Source organism: Physeter macrocephalus, chromosome 7, assembly GCF_002837175.3.
Source record: "Physeter macrocephalus isolate SW-GA chromosome 7, ASM283717v5, whole genome shotgun sequence".
In the NCBI taxonomy this organism is placed as follows: domain Eukaryota; kingdom Metazoa; phylum Chordata; class Mammalia; order Artiodactyla; family Physeteridae; genus Physeter; species Physeter macrocephalus.
This window is the reverse complement of record NC_041220.1, coordinates 106,416,846-106,438,780: the sequence shown is the minus strand read 5'-3', so window position 1 is coordinate 106,438,780 and position 21,935 is coordinate 106,416,846. Positions and strand designations below refer to the sequence as shown.

Below are 21,935 nucleotides of genomic sequence, written 5' to 3'. Positions count from 1 at the left end.
TGACTGCCATTTCCCAACTCTTTGGCCTTGAAGTCAGTTTCTGCCCCTCCCTTATTCTAGTCACACTATAGCCAGCCCTGAAGTCCAGGCCGATACAAATCCCCCTTCAGGCTTCTGCTGCCTTCTTCTCTGATTGCTACTCCCCTAAATAACCAGCCAAAGGTGACAAGTTGTTAGACTAGATCTATAGGATTAGATGATGACTCATCTCAACTCAGATACTGAATAAGCCAAATTGGTGAATTTCAGCAATTCCTATCATCTCCTCTTTATCTTTTCCTTAGGGTTTGCCAATATTCAGCTTTAAGTCTAAGTCTCTTCTTGTTTGGACTCCTTGGGTGCTGGGAATGAGATGAGGGACTGAATGCCCCTCTCCAAATATCCTCATACTCTTTCTTCCGAAGTATGTGTAGAATCAGATTTAAATAATCAATGGTATTTGGATAGATGGCATCAGCCATGCAATTACACTCAAATGGCCCAGCAGGCTCACTGACTACTTGGGAACTCTTCCACCCAAGCCCCACTTAGTTGAGAGGCTACACATGGAGGGCAGGACCCACACACATTCTCTGATGAGGACACTGGCCATGGCATGAAAACTGCCACTGCTGCCCAAACCAGCATCTCTTGTCAATGTAAGCCAAAGCAAAACAAAGTTACCTGGCCTCATTTCAGGGTATGCTTAGTTAACCAGCAGTGCATCAAATTCAAAATATACCTTTATGGAATTCAAAGCACCTGTATTATGTAGAATGATGGCTTTATGTGGTTCAGAACTATATCACACAAGACAGGCTGTGTAATTAATAGCCAACTTGCTTAACAGTTGAAATGAAAGAACAGAGAAAATTTTATACTTGCTTTATTTAACAAAATTTATGCCAACTTCTCTATCTATATACATACGTGTTTCAAAATCAGAGCAGCAGACACACAAACTGTTAATGCAGGACTTTTTAATAATGCTTAAAACATGTTACGCAATGTTTTGTTTTCTGCTCATACTGACGTTAACAGATTCAAAAATTATTCCAAAGGCTGAGTGGCATCACGTCTTCATTTTCTGGGGTGGCTTAAGAAAGAGGGATGGAACTTTGGAGGGTTAATACATCGTGTTCAGTTTAGCTCAACCAAGAGCACTTGGCCCATGAGAGGGGCTCACAAAGTGTTTTGGACTGGAAATAAAAATTTGAGTAAAATAGAATCTATTTGAGTATACTTTTAAAAAAATTTTTCACTGTCGTATCATAAATATAACAAGGTTGTCTCATTTCTGATCCCCCAAAGAAAACCTATTTTTAAAAATAAGTTAGAAATGATTTTAGTAGTAAGTACTATGAGTAACATTTACTGAGTAGAGACCCTTCAAAATCAAGGTAAGAAAGAGTAGACAAATACTCAACACAGTTCTGCCCCTACCTTCTCCAATTTTGTTCGTTTCATGACATTAAGCTACATGTTAACAAGCTATTTTCTAAAGTTCTTTATATAGGGAAGACAGCCATTTTTTGCTTTCTCATTTTTTTTATGACTTCCAGGAGCCCTCCGAATTCCTTAAAGTACTGTAGTTCTGGAAATCTCGAAAAGCCTAGCTACATATTCTACTCACTAAATTTTGCTCTGTACAAGTACATAAGCTGAGTTTTAGGTAATACTTGAGAAACAGTTGATGCTGCAAAGTGTCAAGGTTTCATGTTGACACTTAACACTCTGACCTGATTCATGGTTATCTTTCCTGAAAGGTCATGGTCTAGCCTTTCAGGAAAGATGCTACTAAGCAGTGAGGTATAGAAGGAGAAAAATAATAAAGCACAGCCTTTTCTTCGCCTCTCAGCACCTTAAGAGCCTTCTTTCATGATGGGGGCTGGGGTGGGGAGGGAATAACAGATCTATGCATGGATAAAACTTAAGAATGCTCTCCTTTATGTACTGAAGTGGTACACACAATCCATTTCCCAAAAAGCACCAACTAGAAATGCACCGGGACTAAACACTGTACTGCAATGATCCACCGGGGTTTCTACTCCCATTTGTTCATATAAATCAGACCCATCACTTACTGTGCTTTCACTTTCTAAAAATGAGATCAGACCATTATAAAAATGTACTTCCAAAATAAATTATTTCTAGAATATAAAATGTTTTATATTTTTCCAGACCACATAGCTTCATTATAAAATAGGAAATCAGAAAATTAGCTACTGCAAGTTTTCATATGGTAAAAAATATATGTGTACACACATATATACACATATTAAAAAAACCCAAGTTTTAAATTTCAATAAAAACTAACCAATTAATCAACTTAATGATTATGTATTAAACTATACACAAGCCATGTTGAATATCTGTAATGAGAACCAACTACAAAGAATTACAATCTGATGTATCAGAGGATAAGCTAAGACTTTCCCACGTGGAAAGAAAAATCAGGAAGTCTCTTAACTGACTACCCAACACAACAGAAATCTCACTCATGCCTTTCTCAGATGTAACAGCCCCCAGGTTTCATTCGCTGCCCTCAATTCCCTAAGGAAGGAGTCTTTAAAAGGGAGGAAAACACGTGAGTTGGGGCCGCCTTGTGGCTGTGCTGTGTGCGCTCTGCATTATGGTCGGTTCCCCGCTGGGTGGGCAAGTGAGGACTAGAATCCAGCCTGAGCTGCTCTTGTCAAGCCATCCATCTGCCCAAGCAGCTGCAATGGTGCAGAGGGTGGGCTTTTTTCTAGTGCACACACAGGTGCTGTGGAGCCCAGCACCAGTCCTGACTCCTGCTGGTGGAGGGGTAGCTGGAGTGTTCTCAGAGCTGCTTCCCAGGGAAGGTGAGCAACAAGGAAAGCCTGACTGTGGCTGAGATAAATTAGAAGCAGGTTGTTACCACTGATGAAAACCAGGGACAGTGTTCCTGTAAGCTTAACAGAGGTGGTGGGAGGTGTTCATTTTGTAGATTCTTGCCTGTTTTTAGTATTTTCATCAGGGAAAACCTTAAGGGGCCTCAAGCAAGGGAAAGGGACAGGTGAGCAGGGATGCTATGTCATTTCACAGGAGGACCTGTTCAGAAAACCCACCAAGGGAGAGCAGGATAAGACCTGGCAGGGGTGGGGGACAGTGTCTGTGATCCACTGGTGATGGAGGAAGAAAGAAAACAGTGTGCAGGTTCCACCCGTGGTCTGCGATGAGTTCCCAAATGAAAACTGATAGTCTCATTAAAGCTACAACTTTCGTCACAATCCTATCTATCTTGATTTGTCTCCCCAAACTTTATCTCTGTTGAAAGAAGCCTGTTCATTCACATTTTAAATTGATGACTTACTTGACTTTTCTGGGAGTGGTAAGGGCAAACAGGAGATAATTTTAGATATTCTCCCTCTGTGACCCTTTCTTCTCCTTTTTATTCCCCCCAAAAAGGCACATTCCCTCCCCAACTGTCATAAATCAAGGTATTTAAAAAGAAAGCAAAAGCCTGAAAATGTTCCTTTCTTTCCCTAACAACACCTGCTGTTGTAGTAAATTCAGGCCAACCTTTGGAATTATTCTTTAAAAGTGTCAACAAAAGCCCAACCCTCTGTGCTATAGAGACCACTTAGCAACACTGCAGAGTGGGTGAGGGATTTAAAAGAAGGGCCACTTTTCTATAACCAAACTTAAGATAACCAACAAAGTAGAAAATATACTTTCCATTATGTACCAAATATTCAGAAGATGAGTTAATGCAAAAAAAAAAAAAAAAGTGGATGTGTACACCAAGACCTGGGTTTAATTCTTCAGTAGCATTTTGTTATATAAAGAGCATGTGTAAAACACTCTAAACTTGCCCCTCTGAATGGATTAGAAATGATTTTTATCTACGCAGAAAAAGGCTGCTGACCAAAGGGAAGTCTCAGATCCCACTGAAAATCTGTTCAAAGTTTCCCTTCGCCCCAGACAAATGCATACACGTGAATCTGTGTGCACTTCCTCGGGGGCCACAGACACCTTCTGACGTCCAGTCACCAGGCTCAGACGCCACCCTCTCCACATTCCCAGGAAGACCTGAAGACTGAACCAACTTCCCATCCCTGCAGTCTGTATTATCCTACAGAGTCAGGGAGGGACACAAAACCAAACAAACCAAACCAGAATCAATTAAACATAAGAAAAACAATTTGCTTCCAAGACCAATTTTTCACTTATTTGCCCTTGGAAGAAAGAACATCCCAGTCTCTAGTTGCTTCTATTAAATGCCGTTGGCCATGACTCATCCACTCTTCCTGGTCTTCGTAGAGCCGTCCACAAAACCAGCACTTAAATATACACTGTGATGAGTCATCGGGCAAGGAATCCACCACCTGGTAGTTGTTTTTATGAACTTTTTTAAGTTTCATTTTCAACATCATTTGCCTTTTTATCTGATTGGCTTCCTCCACATTCTGGTAGGTCAGCCGGACATGCTGCCGCCTGATGCCTAACTGACACCTAGTCCTCTCTGATAGGACCACTTTGAGGACGTTGCCTTTGTACTTGTTTATTACCTTCATCACATTGGATACTTCTGGAGAGTCGACATCAGGATGGTTTAACACGATGACAGGCTGGTTCCGACGGGGGCATTTGATCAACTGGTCTGGTTTAGCTGCTATCAGTCGAAGTTGTCTTGCAACCTGAAAAATGGAAGGATCCTTGAAACAGCGGCTGGGATCAGCCTGAATTTTGCTTTTCTTCTTGGATGAGTTGACTTGTTTGGTTTTATTTTTACTTACAGGAAGACTTCTGGAAAACAGTCTCCCTTGCTTACTCATTTCACCACTTCCTTGCTGTCCATGCAGGAGTCCAGTTTTTTTAAGCATGGTGCTACAATTAGCACTCTCTTTTCTTGATTTAGCCCAAAGAGATAGATCATGATTCTGGGACATGTCTACTGGCCCACTTTCACTTGTCGAAGACTGTAAGTCCAAGTCTGTCTGTTTCACTGGGCAGAACGGAATGGGTTTTATTAACTGTGTCTCACTGCAGGGGATGCTGACAGGTGCTTCACATGTAGCCTCTATAATGTGGGAATTCTCAGAGGAATTAAGAACCCTCAGCACAGCCCCCTTCGGGATCAATACTGGAGGAGCCAAATGTGGCTTCCTGGCTACTCCTCTTTCGCTTTTCCCACTGCTGCCTTCTACAAGATGTGGATATATCTGCTGATGAGTAAACTGTCCATTAATACCAACGTCATCCTGAGGTTTCGGGAGAGTACCGGTGGAATAGCCAGTGCTGGTAAATGACATGTTAATTTCCTGAATACCTTCACAGGCAGCTTTCGAAGTGACCTTAGGTGCCTTCCCTACAGAACGACGATGTGCATTACTTGCAGCCAAAGATGAAGGCTTGCCACAGGATTCAATTAACTGGGCTATCTTTCTGCGCAACAGTTCAATTGACCTGATTTTGGACGTTGAACTATTCCACTTAACGCCCTCAGGGACGTTTTCAGATCCAGAGCTCAGAGAAAACACTGATGAGATGACTGGGCCTTCGAAGGAGTCATTAGTCTTTTCAGAATTCTTTAATTCCAAAGGTTTATCCCCAGACTGCTGAGATCTGATTCCATCTTCTCCCGTTATGTTTATGTGTAAATACTCACCTCTATGTTGAGAGGAAATCTGGCCGGTATTTGAAACTGCCTTGTGTTCCTGTGTCTGGTTATCTTTCAGCTTCCTATTAGGGGGAACCATTTTTACAGGAAAACTGATCTCATTTCTAGATTCCATGTCCTTTTTACTTAGGGGCAGTGAGTCCTTTTCTCCAGAGAAGGAAATGGTTGCAGGCGATGCAGCAAGAGGAAATAACTGCTGTGAGTCACTGTGTAAATTTCTTCCATCTTCAGTAAAAGAAACGGCAGCTTTATATGGAAAAGAGTTTGACGTCGTTCCAAGACCACTTAAAATACCATTTTTTATTAGAGATGATGGAGCATGACCTTTTAAGGCAATGGAAGGAAGAGCAGTTCTTTGTGGATATGTATAACCTTTTTTCTGCAAACCCTCAACTCTATCAGGGTTGAGAAAGGATTCTCCACCACTGCGCACGCTAGAATTTGAGGTGAAAAAGTCATAAGACCTTACCCATTTCACGTTTTTAAGTTGTTTCTGAACTGATGATTGAAGATTATCGATGCCTGCAAGTTTTCCAACATTCCCTTCGATCATTAGTGACTTTGTTTGTTCTGCAGAAGCCATTTTTTCCTGTTCCCTTGAATCTTTCTCTTTAGTCACATGTTCAGAATTACCTCCATCACCCCCACCAGTGGCAAGGCAATTACTTTCTTCCAGAGGAAACAGTTTCAGCACAAGCTGCTGTGTTCCATTGACAACCTTCACATCTATCAACTGGGCTAAACAGTTTGCAGGGACGATTAGTTCCGCTGGTGCCACAACCGTTAATGGCATTCCCGGCTGAACAGGCTCTTTTGCAGGGGATAACACTTCCACCTCCACACTTTTGTTCTCAAACGGGTTGACTTCATTGGGCTCTGACAGCGTCACTTTATTTGGAATGCACACGACATCTTTTTGGTACTCCTCTGATTCAGGTAATAACATTATGTTGTGCATTCTGTCTTTATTTGAATGGAGGGAGAACCTTGAAAGTTGATCTGACAACTTATTTTGAAACGCAGTCCTTGGACTGGAAGCTTTTAAAAGCTCTGGGTTTTGCTTGGATGCACTGATTCTTTTTGGCTCCAGCTTGGCAATGGTTTTGGGCAGCCGTTTTCCACCAGCTTTCTCGTGGACTCTCTTCCTGTGTTTGACAATGTAGTCATTTCTAATAGCACCATAGTCACAATACTCACATTGATAAGGGAAAATGCCTGTGTGTTTCACCAAGTGCCTCTGAAACTCCCCTTTAGTGTAGGAAATGTAGCTGCAGTGAGAACAAATGAATTTAATCTCTTCATGTTGAAGTGTGTGCTTTTTGTACTGCAGAGGGTCCTTCGTGGAAAATCGACATTTATCACAATAGTATTTGCCTGGCTTAAAGTTCCTTACCTTAAATTTGTTATTGACAGAACTTGAGATGGTTTCCGGTTTATTTCCTATGTGAGTAGCACTGTGATTATTGTTCACAAAATGGAAATGGGGAGGGGCCACACCTAGGCTGCATGTGAAGCAAACATATTTGTCCTCCTTTTGGTTTTGCCCAGTATCCTTTTTCAGATCCTGAAGCGGGATCTTGTACACACTTTTACACTTTACACATGTAGCAACGGTCATCGTGGCAGCCTCTGCCTCGGAGACTTGATAAAAAAGAGTCTGAGCTTCTTGTCTATCTGGGCGGGTCGCTCGATTAGCATTAGGCTGTTTGAGCGACATGGTCAAGGAATTGTGTCCCTCATCCACTTGTGTAGTCCATAACTGCTGTCCACTATCCTTCATCTTCTTCATTTGCATTTCTAAAAAGAGGCCATTGAAATCCAGAAAGACATGATAAAACTCTTAGGAAGCATCCTTCGGTATACTTTGTAGCTGGCTTCCCAGGAACGTATTATCATTTTTCATAAACCACCACAGTAGGTCATGATCCCAAAATATGACTGTTTCCAATTCTCTGATATTCCAGGCAACACTAAAGGGGAAAAAAGATATCACAAAGCATCATTAATACATGAACTTAAGGTTTAGCTAACGTATTTCCAAATTTACCCTATATTTCAATGACTTTGGGGATTTTATGCTAAATCTTGACCTACTATCTTGAAACACATGTCGACAGTGATACACAGTACAACAGAACTGGCAAATAACCAGCCTAAACTGAAAACATTTTCAAACTCCACCCCCCTAAAAGTCATCACTTTAGGCCAACCATAAACATAGATATACCAGGGTAATCATGGCAGTCATTCAGAATAGCCTTTGCTGAGTGAGTTATTTTTAAGTGTCACTGAGAGCATTCTAGCAGTTTCACAGGTATAATTTCATAACAGCCTCGCTAAAACCTTAGGAGGCTGGCATTTTAGTTTCTAAACACACAAGTTAACCAGTGGTAGAGCCAGGGCTCCGGCTCAGGTGTCCATTTGTTTCTATGTTACAGGGTGGATCCCAACTCTCTCTCTCATGTGCCCCATTTGCTTTCACAAGTGGTAAGAAGACAATACTATCCTGACAATACTAGGTAGACAAATACTTATTCCTTCAACATCTTACTGAGCATCTATCAGGTGTCAGGCACTGTTCTAGGCGCTACAGGGCAGTGACCAGAAGCAAATCCGTCCCTCCCCTCACAATGGTACAGAGAGGGGAGACAAACTGTATATTTATTTGGCAGATGGTGGCAAGTGACTGGGGAAGACAAACCATAAAGCCAGGCAAGGGGGACAGGGGGTAACTATGTGATGAAGTCGTAGGGCTGGGTCGTGGAGAGTCAGGAAAGGCCTCAAGAGAAGCTGATGTTGGAGCAGAGACCTCGGGGCAGCCTGGGAGGAGGGCGTTTCAAGCTGAGGGAGGGGGAAGCTCTGTGGGAAGTGGGCCTGGAGCACTTGAGCCACAGCAAGGAGGCTGAGGCTGGGGGGCAATGAGCAAGAAAGGGCGGAGGGTACTGGTCAGGGGAAGATCTATGGTGCATAAGGATGTGGCTTCTCCCCACGTGAGGAAGAGACCCGGGGAGAGACTGGAGCAGCAACAGAACATGACATGATCTGATCTATATTCCAGCCACTGCCTCCGGCTGCTACAGGGACCGGAGTCGCAGAGGGCGAAACCATGGCAGCAAGGACACAGGGGAGAGAGGAAGGCGGCCTGGAATGCAGCTCCTGTTTTCTAGAGCCAATACCACAATATGTGTAATGCAGTGATTTTTACATAAAAATAGGTAATTATCTGTAACTACACATTCTTTCTTCAGAATACACAGAACTAAACAAAAACCATTCCAGTTTGGGACCTGCTAATAGCGTTTCTTTTATGACCTTAAAAAAACCACTTTAAACCTGTTGAGCCTCAATTTTTTTCATCTGGTAATCAGAATTAACGGATACTTATCCAACCTCTTCCACAGTCCTGCCATGATGACTAAAACGCTAAAGAATACAAGACAACACTTTTAAAATTTTATAGCACTTCCCTGAACGTCAAGAGGCGCACAGAGGCCTCAGTAAGTGCTTGTTCAATGATGGGCAGCGATACGAATGGGAATTAGCAGCTTCCTTCTGGCACCCGCTAATAGGCCAAGAGCTGTACAGAGTGAGTCTGAAAGGCCGACCTGGGGGGAGCAGAAGGTCTTGCTGTGGGGTGGAGGGAAACAATTATTGCGTATCCAGATCTAGCATACAACCTGCCATTAAAAACATTTTTGGAAAGCACCGTAAGAACGTACCACATCGATGACAATCTTTATTTTCTTTTGCAGTAGTATCTTTTCCTATTTTGCTTTTGCAAAACACAGTTGCCTGCTTTCAAAAACAACTCCCAGCATGCAATCAAGCATCTAGGGATGCAGTCAGACTTGCCCCACCCCAAGTATGTATGTAATACACACCAAGCAGGCAGAGGCCTGTGGGGTTGCAAGGTGCAAACCTATCCTCTCAATGTTCAAACACACACCTATGCAAGGGGACTGTGCACAGGACAGGACACGTGGATGCCTCAAACTGCAAACTGACAGGCATGGGCAAAGACAAGGACGGTCATTTTCCTCTGCACTCCTGGTACATATACAGCAGGCAGAGCTTTCAAAGGAGTCACTGGGAGAAGCTGACGCACTTCACTTTGTGGATTTGTAAACTGGCTTTAGTGAAAGGAGACAGAAGTGATACCCAGAACTTCTGCACTAATGAAGTGACCTCAAGCCAGCCACCCATTTGTATCTGCTCACTCATCTATGCTCACATAGATGAATGCTTAGCCCTGAAGTTGCAGACTTTTTATCATCTAGAAATGCTACTATTGTCAACATGTTCAAGTTGGCATCTCCATCCTGCTAAAACAGAGGAAGCAATGGCTGCAACCGGAGCCTAAGAAAACCACTGGCCCAAGGAATGCAGAGGCTGAAAAGAGGCTTTAAGGGGATCTGGTCCAGTGGTTTCTGAACCTGGAGGAGCTGCAGAATCAGAGCTAAAATAGACATTCTTGGGCTTCATCCCAAAGCTCATGAATCTAAATCTTAGTGGGAGAGGGAAGGAGAAGAGACATTTATGGTTTGTAAAAGCATTCCATATAATTCTGACAAAAAGCCAGCATCAGAAATCACTGGTTCAAACTTCCAGCAACATTTCAATCCTTTAAAACATCTTCACCAGTTGGTCATGCAGTTGATGCTCTAACACCACCATGAGCCAAACTCCTTCTCTCTTCGGGCAGCTAATTTTATTTTCACATAGTTATCACTGTCCAGAATTTACCCTTAAATAAAACTGAAACCAACCTTCTTGTAACTTCCTTATATCCTGACCTTGGAGCTACAAACAACTTAATCCCTGATAGACCAGTCATTAATCTGCTCCTTTCCTGTCTCAATTCTGTTCACAAGAGGTGCGTATCAGCCGATATGTACATATCTGATCTACCAGCCTCATAATCCTGAGGGAGAAGAAGAGAAGAGGAAGAAGAAGAGGAAAAGAAGGAAGAGAAGAAGAGGTAAGAAGGGAAAGAGGGAGGGAGGTAAAAAGAAAGAGGGGGAGGAAAGAAAAGAAAGTAACTTGCTTGCCTGGTACAACCTGCTTACCAACTCTTTTAAAAAAAAAAATCACAAAAGGCAGTTTTGCCATTTTCTCTCCAAATCCTTTTAAAACTTGGAGGTGTCATTCCTCCTGGAACTGAAGACTTGAAATCTCAGACTGAATGATAAAATCACATACCTTAGCAAGAAGAGGAGAGCATCCTGCTGGAGGAGAGTTCTCTCTAGAGAACTAACCAAGCCCGCTTGGTGCTTCTGCAAAACCATCTCAGCAGTTATTTTGAATTAGGAATCCACAGAAGCAAGTGTCAATATGAAGCATGAGGCTGTGATTAGCAAATGCAGTTTAATGGGGAGGCAAGACACTAGGCCATGACCCAATTACGTCACCTGTTTGAAAGTGCCTTCTTGGCATTTAAACCGTCCTCAAAATAACGCATGTTTCTACCTTGGTACTTCCCTCCATCCAGGTGACTAAGATGTCAGGCTTCTTCAAAACAAGCAGACAAAGTTGTCTTTGGCCACTGCAACAGGTGGAGCTAGTTGTGGGTGAAAAAGATCTCAGATGTAGCACCCCAAGACAGAGGTAAATGGACGCAGTGGCACAGAAGAACTCAGATGGCTTTGATGTTGGCATTTATACTTGGACACTCCTGAGGCTACACTAAGCACACCTGAGTAAATGGGCTCCCAAGACCTTGTTCCCTCCATACACCTTTCTCTACCTGGTTCACATTCAGGTACAACCACCTGTGAAGCTGGGTCCTCTTGGCAGATTACTGTCCAGTGGACTGATTACTAAGGATTACATGAAACACTGTAGACAAAGGGCCGGGTGTGTGCCAGGTGCTGGGGGCACTAATCGATCAGGATTAACACCAGTGTCGGTGATCACCTACCTTCCACACTCACAACACCTGTTACAAAACCTCTGCATCTGACCTCCTAGAACTAGAGACGTACATTTTTAAAGTTCATTTAGGAAGGTTCTCGAAAACACAGAAAATACTTAGTATTATTAACTCTGGACACAATAATAAAATAGCTACTTAAAGTTAAGTTGTCTGCTTTTAAACAGCAAAAAGTGAGCTTTTTAACGCAGAATTATCTCCAGCATCAGACAAAGGCGGCTTCCACACACAAAGAGGAGGGGCACAATGTGTGACAAATGTGCTTCCTCTAGACTGAGTCTTGTCTTTTCTGGGGAAAAAGCCTAAGGGCAGCATCCACTACTGGTGGGTTTTCCTTCTGACTCTGAGCTCACTTGACCTGGTTTCTTAAAAATTTATCATGGGGACAGATGGAGAAAAACACAGAGTTTGTTAGAAACCAGTGACATTTCGGGCTATAAAAATCATGAAGGTTGTGTAAGTTTTTATTAAAAAGGAAGCATTTGACTTCTAAATACCGGAAACTTCAAGTGCTCAACAGAATTAAAGAGCAATAAGCAGTAAAATAGTGTTTAAAGCTACAGATCGTGGAATCAGATTACAGGGTTTCAAATCCCAGTCCCATTGCTTTCTAGATGTCTGACCTGGAGCAAACTGTCTGAATCCTCACCTGTAAAATAGACAATAACAGTACCTACCTCACAAGGTTGTCCTGAGGATTAAATGTGACAGTGTGACTATAAGTGCTTATATAAGTTACTTACACATAAAACTATTAAGAGTATTATTCTCCCTTTTTTATGAAGAAAATAGAAGAAATGATGCCTATCACATAAATAGTCCAAGGAGCTAAAATACAGGCTTCTTTGCTGCCTGGGAATTGCTTTTTCTGGAATACACAGTGAATCTCATTTTATAATTTTAATTATAGTTGCTTGGCTGTACAGTCTAAAAGATAATTTACCTCTGGGGCCAAACCATCCACCTTGCTTTAGTGGCAAAGGGGCCAACAGGTGATTATAATCACCATAGAAAAGATGCTTTAACTACAAGAGTGCTCATTACAACTTAGGTTTACATATAATCTACTGATAGTTACCGGACGACCTTTTCCTCTCCGAGCCCAGTTGAACTGTGAATTATCCCTGTAGCAAATGAATGTGTCCCCACACCAGATGTTAATGAGAAAAGTTTTAAAAAAGTGGCTAGACAATTAAATCATGTGCATGCTACATGGATCATCACATACATCTTTTGTTCAGGAGAGATGCCCAGCAAACTCAGCAACTTTTAGTTGACTGACTGCATCCTTTTTGGACATTGAAGCAAATTTCGGAAGCTCTTCCAGAAACCTTTGCATTGTGGCCTCTACCATCTGCACGGCCACGGCAGGCAAGTAGCTGCTCCAGCACGAGGAGCAGAGCGAATGGAGTTGGCCCGTCTGTCGTTCAAAGTCTGATTCTGTCCCTTATCTGCTGGGTCCTTAGGCAAGTGATTTCTCTCCACTTATTGTCAGGCAAGGAAACAGGCTTTAATATCATCAAACTTAAAGGGTAATCAGGAGAAGCAAACTAGGATCATGCATGCAAAGCACTCAGTCTGGTGGCACATGCACTCCAAAATTCTCTCTGCTCCTTTTGTCTATTTAGCCATAGAGAGCAAAGGCTAGTCTAACTAACGTTTCCTAGTAGCCAAAATTTTAAAACATTCTACCCCTAAATGACCATTAGCATGTAAACGAGTGATACCTGATCAGTGAAACAGTGCAACATTAAGTATGTAAACTGCCAACATTTCTCCAGTTAAGTTAGTATTTAAGAAGAAAGGGTTGCCTCACTCAGCAAGAACTTTTCCAGACAATTACAAAGAATCAGAATTGAACTGAATGGTAAATAGATCTAAACAATGAAAAACATCAATTAAGTATTTTCTTTTTGCTAATCTATCTTGCACTTGAAATGACTGAACTGAAAACTGATGGCCATCTTGATGGCAAAAAATACTTCCAAATGTTGCTGACAAATGTACACCTTTGAGACCTTAGATTTCCTTCCGAAACCAAGTGTATTACTTGCAGCACACAATGAGGCAAGAAGGCTGAACAAGAGCCCCTGTTCTGATTCCTCAGTTTTCCAGATGAAAAGTGCAATAGAGTGAAAAGAGCAATCACCTTGGGGTCTCAGGAGCAAGGTTTGAAACCTAGGTTTTTGACTTAGAAGCCCTGTCATTCTGGACTCAACCTCTTTGAGCCTGAGTTTCCTCACTTGTAAAATGGGAATAGTGCCTGATTTACATGGCTGATGTGAGGAAATGGTATAATGCAGCTAGCAGGTAGACTTATGCTCGGCAGGCAAACTACATGTTTTGGCAACAAATAAGTCAACATATTTCTGTTTAAGATTCTTCCAATGTTGAAGAGTCCAGTAATCCCAGAGAAGCAGAATCTTAGTTTAACAAACGAGCCTAATGAGATAAAGGTCTCTGGCTGAGTGCTCTGGCTGGAGGTGAGTATCTTCTCTCCCACCCTCCAATCTACAAAGGGAGTCACCTTGGAGGTGAGTATCTTCTCTCCCACCCTCCAGTCTACAAAGGGAGTTACCTTGGGACTGAATGACACTGCTGAGCAGTGAACTGGAACTACACCAGAGAACAAAGGAAGTTATTATTATAGGTTTTTTTTAATAGTTTAAATAAGAGACAACATTTCTAAAGAAAGAATATGACTAGTGCTAGAGTTTTTAAAGTCTAAAACTTAACAGTTCTATACACGGAAAAAAATTTAAGAGGCAATATGCTCTTGTTAGCATTTTTTTAAAAAGGTAAAAACAAGGTAGTACTACAAGCAATATTACAAAATTCTATGTTATTAAACACACCTAGTAACTTCAGGTCTCTAAAGGTGATAAAAATGAAGGACAAAATGTGTCTCTGTACTCCGCCCCCCCCCCCCCGCTTTTGCCTTAAAATCAAAATTTTGTAGAAGAAATGGAGCAAGAGTTTAATAAAAAGTATAATTAAATAAAGAAGAATTATCTCCCACTAAATCAGTGATTCTTAACCTTGGCTGATTTAAGGTAATCAACTTGTCATAATATGTTCAGGATGTTAAACTTATTTAAAGAGGTCCCTATGATGTTTAGTCACCCTCCTGCACAGAGAATTTACCTGGGGAGCTTTAAAACTAAGGATGCCTGGCCTCCACTGTGTTGGGTGGAAGGCTTTGGGAGTTTTAAAAGCTTCCCAGGTGGTTCTAACGTGCAGCCAAGGTTGAGAATCACCACCGGACATTACAGGTCGAGAGGAGCATATGGGGGAATGGCCAGAGTCATTATCAGCACTCCTGTGCAATCTTTTATATACCAGTCCAATCCACCCTTGGGTGCCTGGAGGTGAGGCAAGGCCACCGCCTTGAACTGTAATGGTGTGAGCAGGCAGGGAGACTCTGGCTCCTACCCTTGCTTATTAGCCATTTGACCTTGGAAACATCATCACTGATGGTGTCTGTGGAGTGTGTAAGGGCAGTCACCACTGTGCAGATTCTCGGAAACTGAACTGTGCCTGGCATGGTGTGAGTACAGTGTGCGTGAGCCAGGGCTGTTGACCCGACACCCGCCGCAGGCTGCTGTCTTTAAGGAGTGTGATGAGGAGATGGAGAGAGGGAAACGTGTGGTTTCAGTAAAGTGGTAAATGCTACACTAGGGACCTGATCGGGATGCTCTCAGTGGCTGGCTGTGTTGCCAATCCTGGAGCACCGTGGCCCAAGTCAGGTGGAAGGGGTGTGTGAGAAGGCAGATTCATACGTTATATCCATTACTCCTCAAAGTACCAATTACCTACAATTACCTGCTTCTTGTAAGATCTGGCGATACTGTGGCTTTTCTAAGGTCATGGAGTTGGTCAGCTGGCATCTAGTCTAAATTCTGTGTTTTCTGCTACCCTGCTGTGTGAGGCTGTGAACTGCAGTCATAGTTGGGCACTGTTCTTACTGCCTGCCCGGAGCCGCTGAGCTGCTGATTGAGTCAAAAGCACGGAGAGTCCCATGGGCTCTTCCTTCTCTTCTCAGGCACCGAGTCCCAGCCGGTGTCAACCTCAGGCCCTGGCATAGGCTTCTACGCTCAGAACCCTGGGAGGCAGCAAGGCAGTGCACAAAGGGCCCTGCAACAGAAGCGAGACACTTGGGTTTAAGTGCTGGGCCCATGTAGCCTTGGTTTCTTCACGCACTTTTCTAGAAAATAAGGGGAATGAGCCCCCAAAGTGCTTCTCAAGCAAGGGAGCTTAAAAGAAAAGGGAAGAAAGGCTTCCCAGGACTCAGGTGAACGAATGAATCAGATTGTCCTTTTCCTGGGGTGGGCTCAGGGCCTGTGGCTTAAATTCTTCCCAGGTGATTCTGATGCCTCCCCACTCCCCACCCTATGATGAGAATGTCTCCATCTGGGGGGCTCTAGCCACTTTCACTCCCAGGATGAATCCCGGAGACTGTAGCTGGCCAAGTCTGAATATGTGAACAAAGAAAATGCAGTCTGTGCCCGGCAGCTTGAGAACAATCAAGACTGAGAAACATCACCGGTGAGGACCCTGTTTATCACAGTCAACAGCACACGGCTTGGTCACACAAGGCACTCAATGAGCATTGGCTGAATGGAGTCAATGAATGAAAGAAACATCAGCCTTCCTGGTGACAATAACAATGTCCTTTGTTCTTTTTCTTCCTCTTAAACTAGTCCAGATCCCCTTACTTTAAAGCAGATAGACCAGTAGACAGATGTGTGTTTTTTAATTGCTATTACTGGATTTTTAAAAATCAGAGGAGGCCCAATAAAATAAAATAATGCCCTTCTTTGTCTGTTTTCACAACGCACCTTACAATGAATGTTTAACAGCACAAAACTGGATACCTACCAAAGTGTTATTTTTCAAGGCTGTGTTAGATCCAAGATTAAGAAATAAAAACAAATTAAAAAAATGCATCCTAGGTTAAAGATAACGTCGATATAACTTAAAAAAGCCAAACATTTGTATTCTACCTAAATAGACTATATTGGGATATTGGTTTTTTAAATCGCCAATTGCTGGGCCAGTATCTCCTGCTGTGCACACACATCAGGGGTTGGAATGAACTTTGCATACCTGACTCTGAGAGAGATAAATACATTCCGATTCTCTCTGCTCTTTTATAGGAAGTACTGCCTGCTCCTGGAGACCATGGTTTTCTCACTCTTGGTGACTTCAATTCTAAGCTTAAGGGATAATGTTTACGGGTTCTAACACAACAGTTTAGCTGTGTAGACGTTTGTTTTTAATCAGGACACGGTGCTCAGTATTTCACTTTCTAATTTTTCATGTTAGGTTGATCAACTGTTCATTATCCCAGTTTTTAAAATCAAAGGTATTTTCACGGGATACACGGAATAACCAACATATATAGAGGAATTTAAGTGTTTTCTTTCATTCTCTCCTTTGGCTTTCCCTTTCCGATTTAGGCATTTTCATTCTTTTGCATCCTGCGTGGTTTCCTGGCCTCAAACTGCCCAAGGACCCCAAGGCAACAAGATAAAAGGGCAGCTGGGATGGGGGAGATCCCACAAAGAGTGACATCAGCATTTAGAACCGAGTCACACCTTCATCTTTATCCTCCCTTTACACCCTCACCAGCAAAAGATGGACAAGCCCATCCCCGGGCACATGCCCCAAAACTCCCAAGGAAAGACAATGCCAGTCTGGTTTTCAAGTTTATTGTTGGCACACACACACCGACGGTACACGTTATCCAAGGCCCGTCCACGTCTCACAGCGCGGCTGCTAGGAAGGGAAGGCGAGGATACAGTGGGTTTACAGCCTCGTCCCCAGGGGTCGTCCGGGCCCCTTCCAGAGGTCGCAGGGGTTTCTTCTAACCACTGAAAACCGGACCACGTCAACGCTGACCTCCGAGGCCCGCAGGAGGCTTTAAAAATGGCCTCCTGACGACACTTCCTGCTCGGAGCCGACCGGTAGGAACTCTCCCAGGAGATGCATCATTTAAAACGCTGGGGGCGGGCGGAGGAGGCCGGGCTCGGCGGCTCCACACCGGCCGTCCCGCAGCCCGGACGCCGCCGCCAAGGGTCGCGACCCGGCGCATTCGGGGCGAGCCTACAGGGTCGCGGCCGCGGCACAAAAGCGGTCGAGCGGGGGGCGCCGGCTGCGCACCCGCCGCCACCCCCGGCCCCCGAGGTCCGTGTTCACTGTCCCCGGCCCGGCGAGAGCCCCCTGCCGGGCGCCCCCTCCCCCCACCCCTGGCCCGGCGCCCCCTCCCCTCCCCTCCAGGCCGCCGCCCTCTCCTCCGCACCCAGCCCGGGGCCCGCTGCCGCGACCCGTCTGCCCCGGGGCCTCCTGCCAAGACGCCGGCCGGCGGCTCGGGCACGCGGGGCCGAGCCCCGCACCACCCGGTCCCGGCTGCCTGCCCGGCGCGGCCTCGTCCTGTCCCTGCCCCGCACGGCCCCGCGCCACCCCTCCGCACCCCGGCCCCGCCCGCCCCGCGCACGCGGACCCGGCACGCTAGCCCTCCCGCACAGCCACTCACCGAGCCACCGGGTCCGGGTCCCGGGAAGAGGCGTCTACACCGCCGGCCGCAGGCCACAGCTGCCGCCTCCGCGGCCGCCCGCTGTAGGTCCCTACTCGGGGGGCGGAGCCCGGCGGCGCCGCGCGTGCGCAGTGTGCGTGCAGAGGCTCGGCTGGAGCGCCTCTGGCGCCCGAGGTCCCTAAAGCTGCGCCCGCCCTCACCAGGTTTCTGCGCGGAGCGGAGCCAAGACCCAGCCGAGCACCGGTCCTGGACTCAGAGCTCGCCCGAACGCGTCCACATCCACCGCGCGCAATGTCCATGCTTGGCCTGGATGTCCGCAAGCTCCGGAGCCTCCCTGCAAAAGAACTGATTCCGCTTCCATTGTTGGCCCAGCAGAGCGGTGGTGGGCCCCTGCTGTGTGCCCGCGCTGGGTCCAAGCGAAGGGCGTCTTTGCTCCCTGCCCTTGTGGAGCTTAAAGTCCAGGAGCAGAAAAGGAGCTCAGATCTCCAGCGTCCAAATTCTTTCTCTTTTGAAAGCAGCAGTGAACGAAATGACCTTGAAGACTCAGGTTCGAATCCCAACTCTCCTGACTCCTTTACCTAGCCTGCGCGACCTTGGGCGAGGAAGTCCTCTGACCTCTCGGAGTCTCAATATTTTCACTTTTAAAGGTGGGGGAAGATCAGACCTGAAGCCCAGAGCCTTATTTATCACGTAGGTTGTTTCGAGGGTCAGACGAGACAGTGATTGTGGGAGAACCTGGAGATGGAGTGACCTTACGTAATGCCACCATTTTCTACTGTTTCTTGGACTCCAGTACTGTTTTGGGGGAAACCACTCCCCCCTGCTCACTTTTGACCTTCCAGAAGGAAGATATACCTAGAATAGACCCCTCCCTAAGGAGAGAAGTGGACTGCATTGCTAGAGTCCCCCTAGTCAGTGACTCGGATGCTGCTCCCTACAGAATGCAATTTCTTCCTATTAAGAATAGATTATGGCAGGGGAGCGAAGTTTCTTCAGGAAAAACAGCCGAAAGTTTATTTCAAGCCTCCAGAAGGAGCAAGGCTGGTTTCCAACACCTTCCTGTCGGAGGCCAGAGATCAGGGTGCATGGACATGGGCCAGATGCAGGAAGGAGATGCAGGGCTGGGACAGTTTTTCAACACGGAGAAGTGGAGTTCAGGATGACAGTGCCAGCCACAGGACCAGCAGTGGACAAAAATGCCCAGCACTGAAATAACAAGAGCTGGGCAGAGAGAATGACAGCCCAGGGATGGAACACTGACAGCAGGTCTAACCCCTGTGCTATGCTGCCGTAGTCATTGCTGATAAGGGTGCTTCCTTGTCCTCTGTCTCCTAGGGCTCAGAGAAGCTAGTGGATCTCTTCTCGGAAAAATACATTTATGTCCAGTTCATAACAGAGAGAATGGGGCAGAGAGTTCAAAGTCACCCTCAAGAGTGCGGTGGGTTTGGGAAGGGCATTGAGAATCTAAAATGGCCACTGCCTGAAAATCTCTGGTGGCAAAATGAGCCAAATCAGAAAAACTGTTAATTTTAAGAGAAAAATTTTTCTTGAAATTTAGCCCAAATCATTGCCTCTCCGTGTAACACACACTCATGCATTAGAGTTCTGCCCTCTTGAGTCACATAGAACTGACAAAAGAGTACCTCTGGGTCTCCTGGAAATTCCTCTGGAGTTAGAGCTGGCTATACATTTCAAGCACACACAAGTTGTGAGCCTGCTCCCTAACCCGGCTGAACCTCAGTTTCTCCCGTAAAATTCAGTGAAGAATAGGACCTACCTCACAAGCAATTGTCAACATTAAACAACAGAAAGCAGGTCAAGGCTTAGCATAGTTCTGACAGATTTGTATTTCTCAGGAGCCCAATCAGTGAGATACAATGCTTTGTGGAGGGTCTGGAAATGGGGTGTTTACAGCCTGGAAAAGGGCCAAGCAGGGAGGGATAGAAGCCACTCCTGTAGAAACCCTTGAAGTGGTAGTGTTTTCCCCTAAAAGTCTTTTGATGCAGGAGAGTTCACCCAGAAATGTTATTTCTGGATGGTCAGCCAGTGCACATTTCCTATACTTAGGGCTACCCTTCCTGTCTTCTTCCCCATCCTCCAGCTTAGTTTGCCTAAATCCCTTTTCAGTGTTCCATGGATCACCCTCTGTTATAGGTTGGGTTATATCCCCTCAAAAGATATTAAAGCCCAGTGAATGGACATGGGAATTCACACCTGTGAATGCAACCTGATTTGGAAATAGGGTCTTTGCAGAGGTAGTTAAGGTGACATCATTAGGTGGGCCCTAATCCTATATGATTGGTATCCTTAAAAGAAGAGAAGAGATTCAGAGGAGAAGGTCATATGAAAACAGACACACACAGGGAGAAAAGGGCCAGGTGAAGACAAGCCAAGATTGGGGTTATGCTGCCATAAGCCAGTGAATGCCTAGGGCTCTCAGAGCTGAAAAAAAAAACCAAGAAAGGATCCTCCTTATAGATTGCGGAGGGACCATGGCCCTGCAGACTGCTAGCATCCAGAACTGTGATACAATAAATTTGTTTGTTATAGCAGCCCTAAGAAACTAATACAAGCTCCCAGATATGACTACCTAACATATAGGAGAGAGGAGGGAAGACATGTGAACAAGACCAGGCATTGAGTGTAAGGGCTGGGAGCTTACTTATTCATTCAACAAACATTTGTTGAGTGCCTATTTAGTGCAGGTGCAGGCTACATCTGAGGATAGAGTAAGGAAAACGATAAGGCTCTGCTTTCTGGGAGCATTCATTTTGTTGGGGGTTGTAGATCTCAAACAGTTAATGAATATATAATTAATATTAGGGAGTACTAGAGGCCAGGGGGGAAAATAAAACTGGGTGGGGTGACGTGGAAGGGAGTGCAAAGCAAGAGAGAGGATGGTATGAAAGGCCCAATGAAAGAGGCTCTGAAATTGAGCTCTAAGCCATGAGTAGGGCCCAGCACAGGAGGATGGAAAAGAGCTTTACACATAGGGAAGAGCATGGCCAAAGACCCTGAGATGGGCACAGGCTGGGGGTGTTTGAGGAAGAAGGAAGGGCAGTGTAGATTTAGATCATCCTAGGCGCTTACAAACCCTGGGATCTCAGGGAGCCATTAACTCAGATTCTGCCAGTGTCTCAGAGGAAGGTACCTGACCCCACTGTGCCTTGGAAAAGGGCCAGGTCTCTAACAGCCGGGTCAGGAACTTCGTGCTAGTGTTTGGGGAGGAGGGGTGAGGACAAAGACATGTAAATTCCAGGCACATAAAGGCCATGCATAAACAGGAGACCCAAGGAAGCGGCTTTTTTGTTTTTGAACATTCTGAAATATTTCAAAAATGTCTAGTAGTTTTGAGCCTCAGTTTTAGTTTGTTCAACTGTTAAAGTGGGACAAAGGCCTCCTTGCCCAAAGTCTCCAAGCACTAATACTCAAATTCAGCTATCTTCTCAGTCCTGGGGCGCAGGGAGTGGACACTGCTGAGTCGAACCCCGGTCCCATTACTCATCTGTATCGGCTGTGTGGCCTTGGGCAACTTACTGCCGGTCTCTGAGACGCTTTTCTCAACTGTAAGGGAGTATCTGGGGCAACCTTTAATGGAGGTTGTCGGGGCGGAGGGCGCCAGGGGTTAGGCTCAGATCCCAGCCGCCTCGTGCCTCCCTGTGGCGCTGCCTCCTTCCCCAGCGCTGCGGGCTTCCACGCCCACCGCCGCCGCCTCCGGAGCCGCGGGAGACCGCGGTGGGCCAGGCCGGGAGCGGCGAGCAGCGCAACGGGCATGCGCGGCCGGTAGAGCCTCGGGAGGCCGCCTGGACGTCGCCCCCGCCCCGTCCAGCCCGCGAGCGCCCCGTGCT

At 45.4% G+C, this 21,935-nt stretch overlaps 1 protein-coding gene across 3 annotated transcripts in view; it reads right to left on the bottom strand.

Annotated features, from left to right (window-relative positions):
* Window positions 1–18,396, bottom strand: part of ZNF518B (zinc finger protein 518B) — a 65,017-nt gene extending 46,621 nt beyond the window's left edge. The window contains exons 1-3 of one of the 3 annotated variants that reach the window (XM_024119483.3): window positions 18,088–18,396; window positions 4,740–7,593; window positions 849–4,640 (exon numbers count right to left, since the gene is read on the bottom strand). In XM_024119483.3, the coding sequence (XP_023975251.1) occupies window positions 4,170–4,640; window positions 4,740–7,418 (3,150 nt within the window). In that variant the 5' untranslated portion in view covers window positions 7,419–7,593; window positions 18,088–18,396 and the 3' untranslated portion in view covers window positions 849–4,169. Of the gene's footprint in view, window positions 1–848; window positions 7,594–18,087 lie in introns of those variants that run through there. The other 2 variants (XM_055086142.1, XM_024119482.3) reach the window with 2 other exon arrangements.
* Window positions 18,397–21,935: the final 3,539 nt, after the last annotated feature.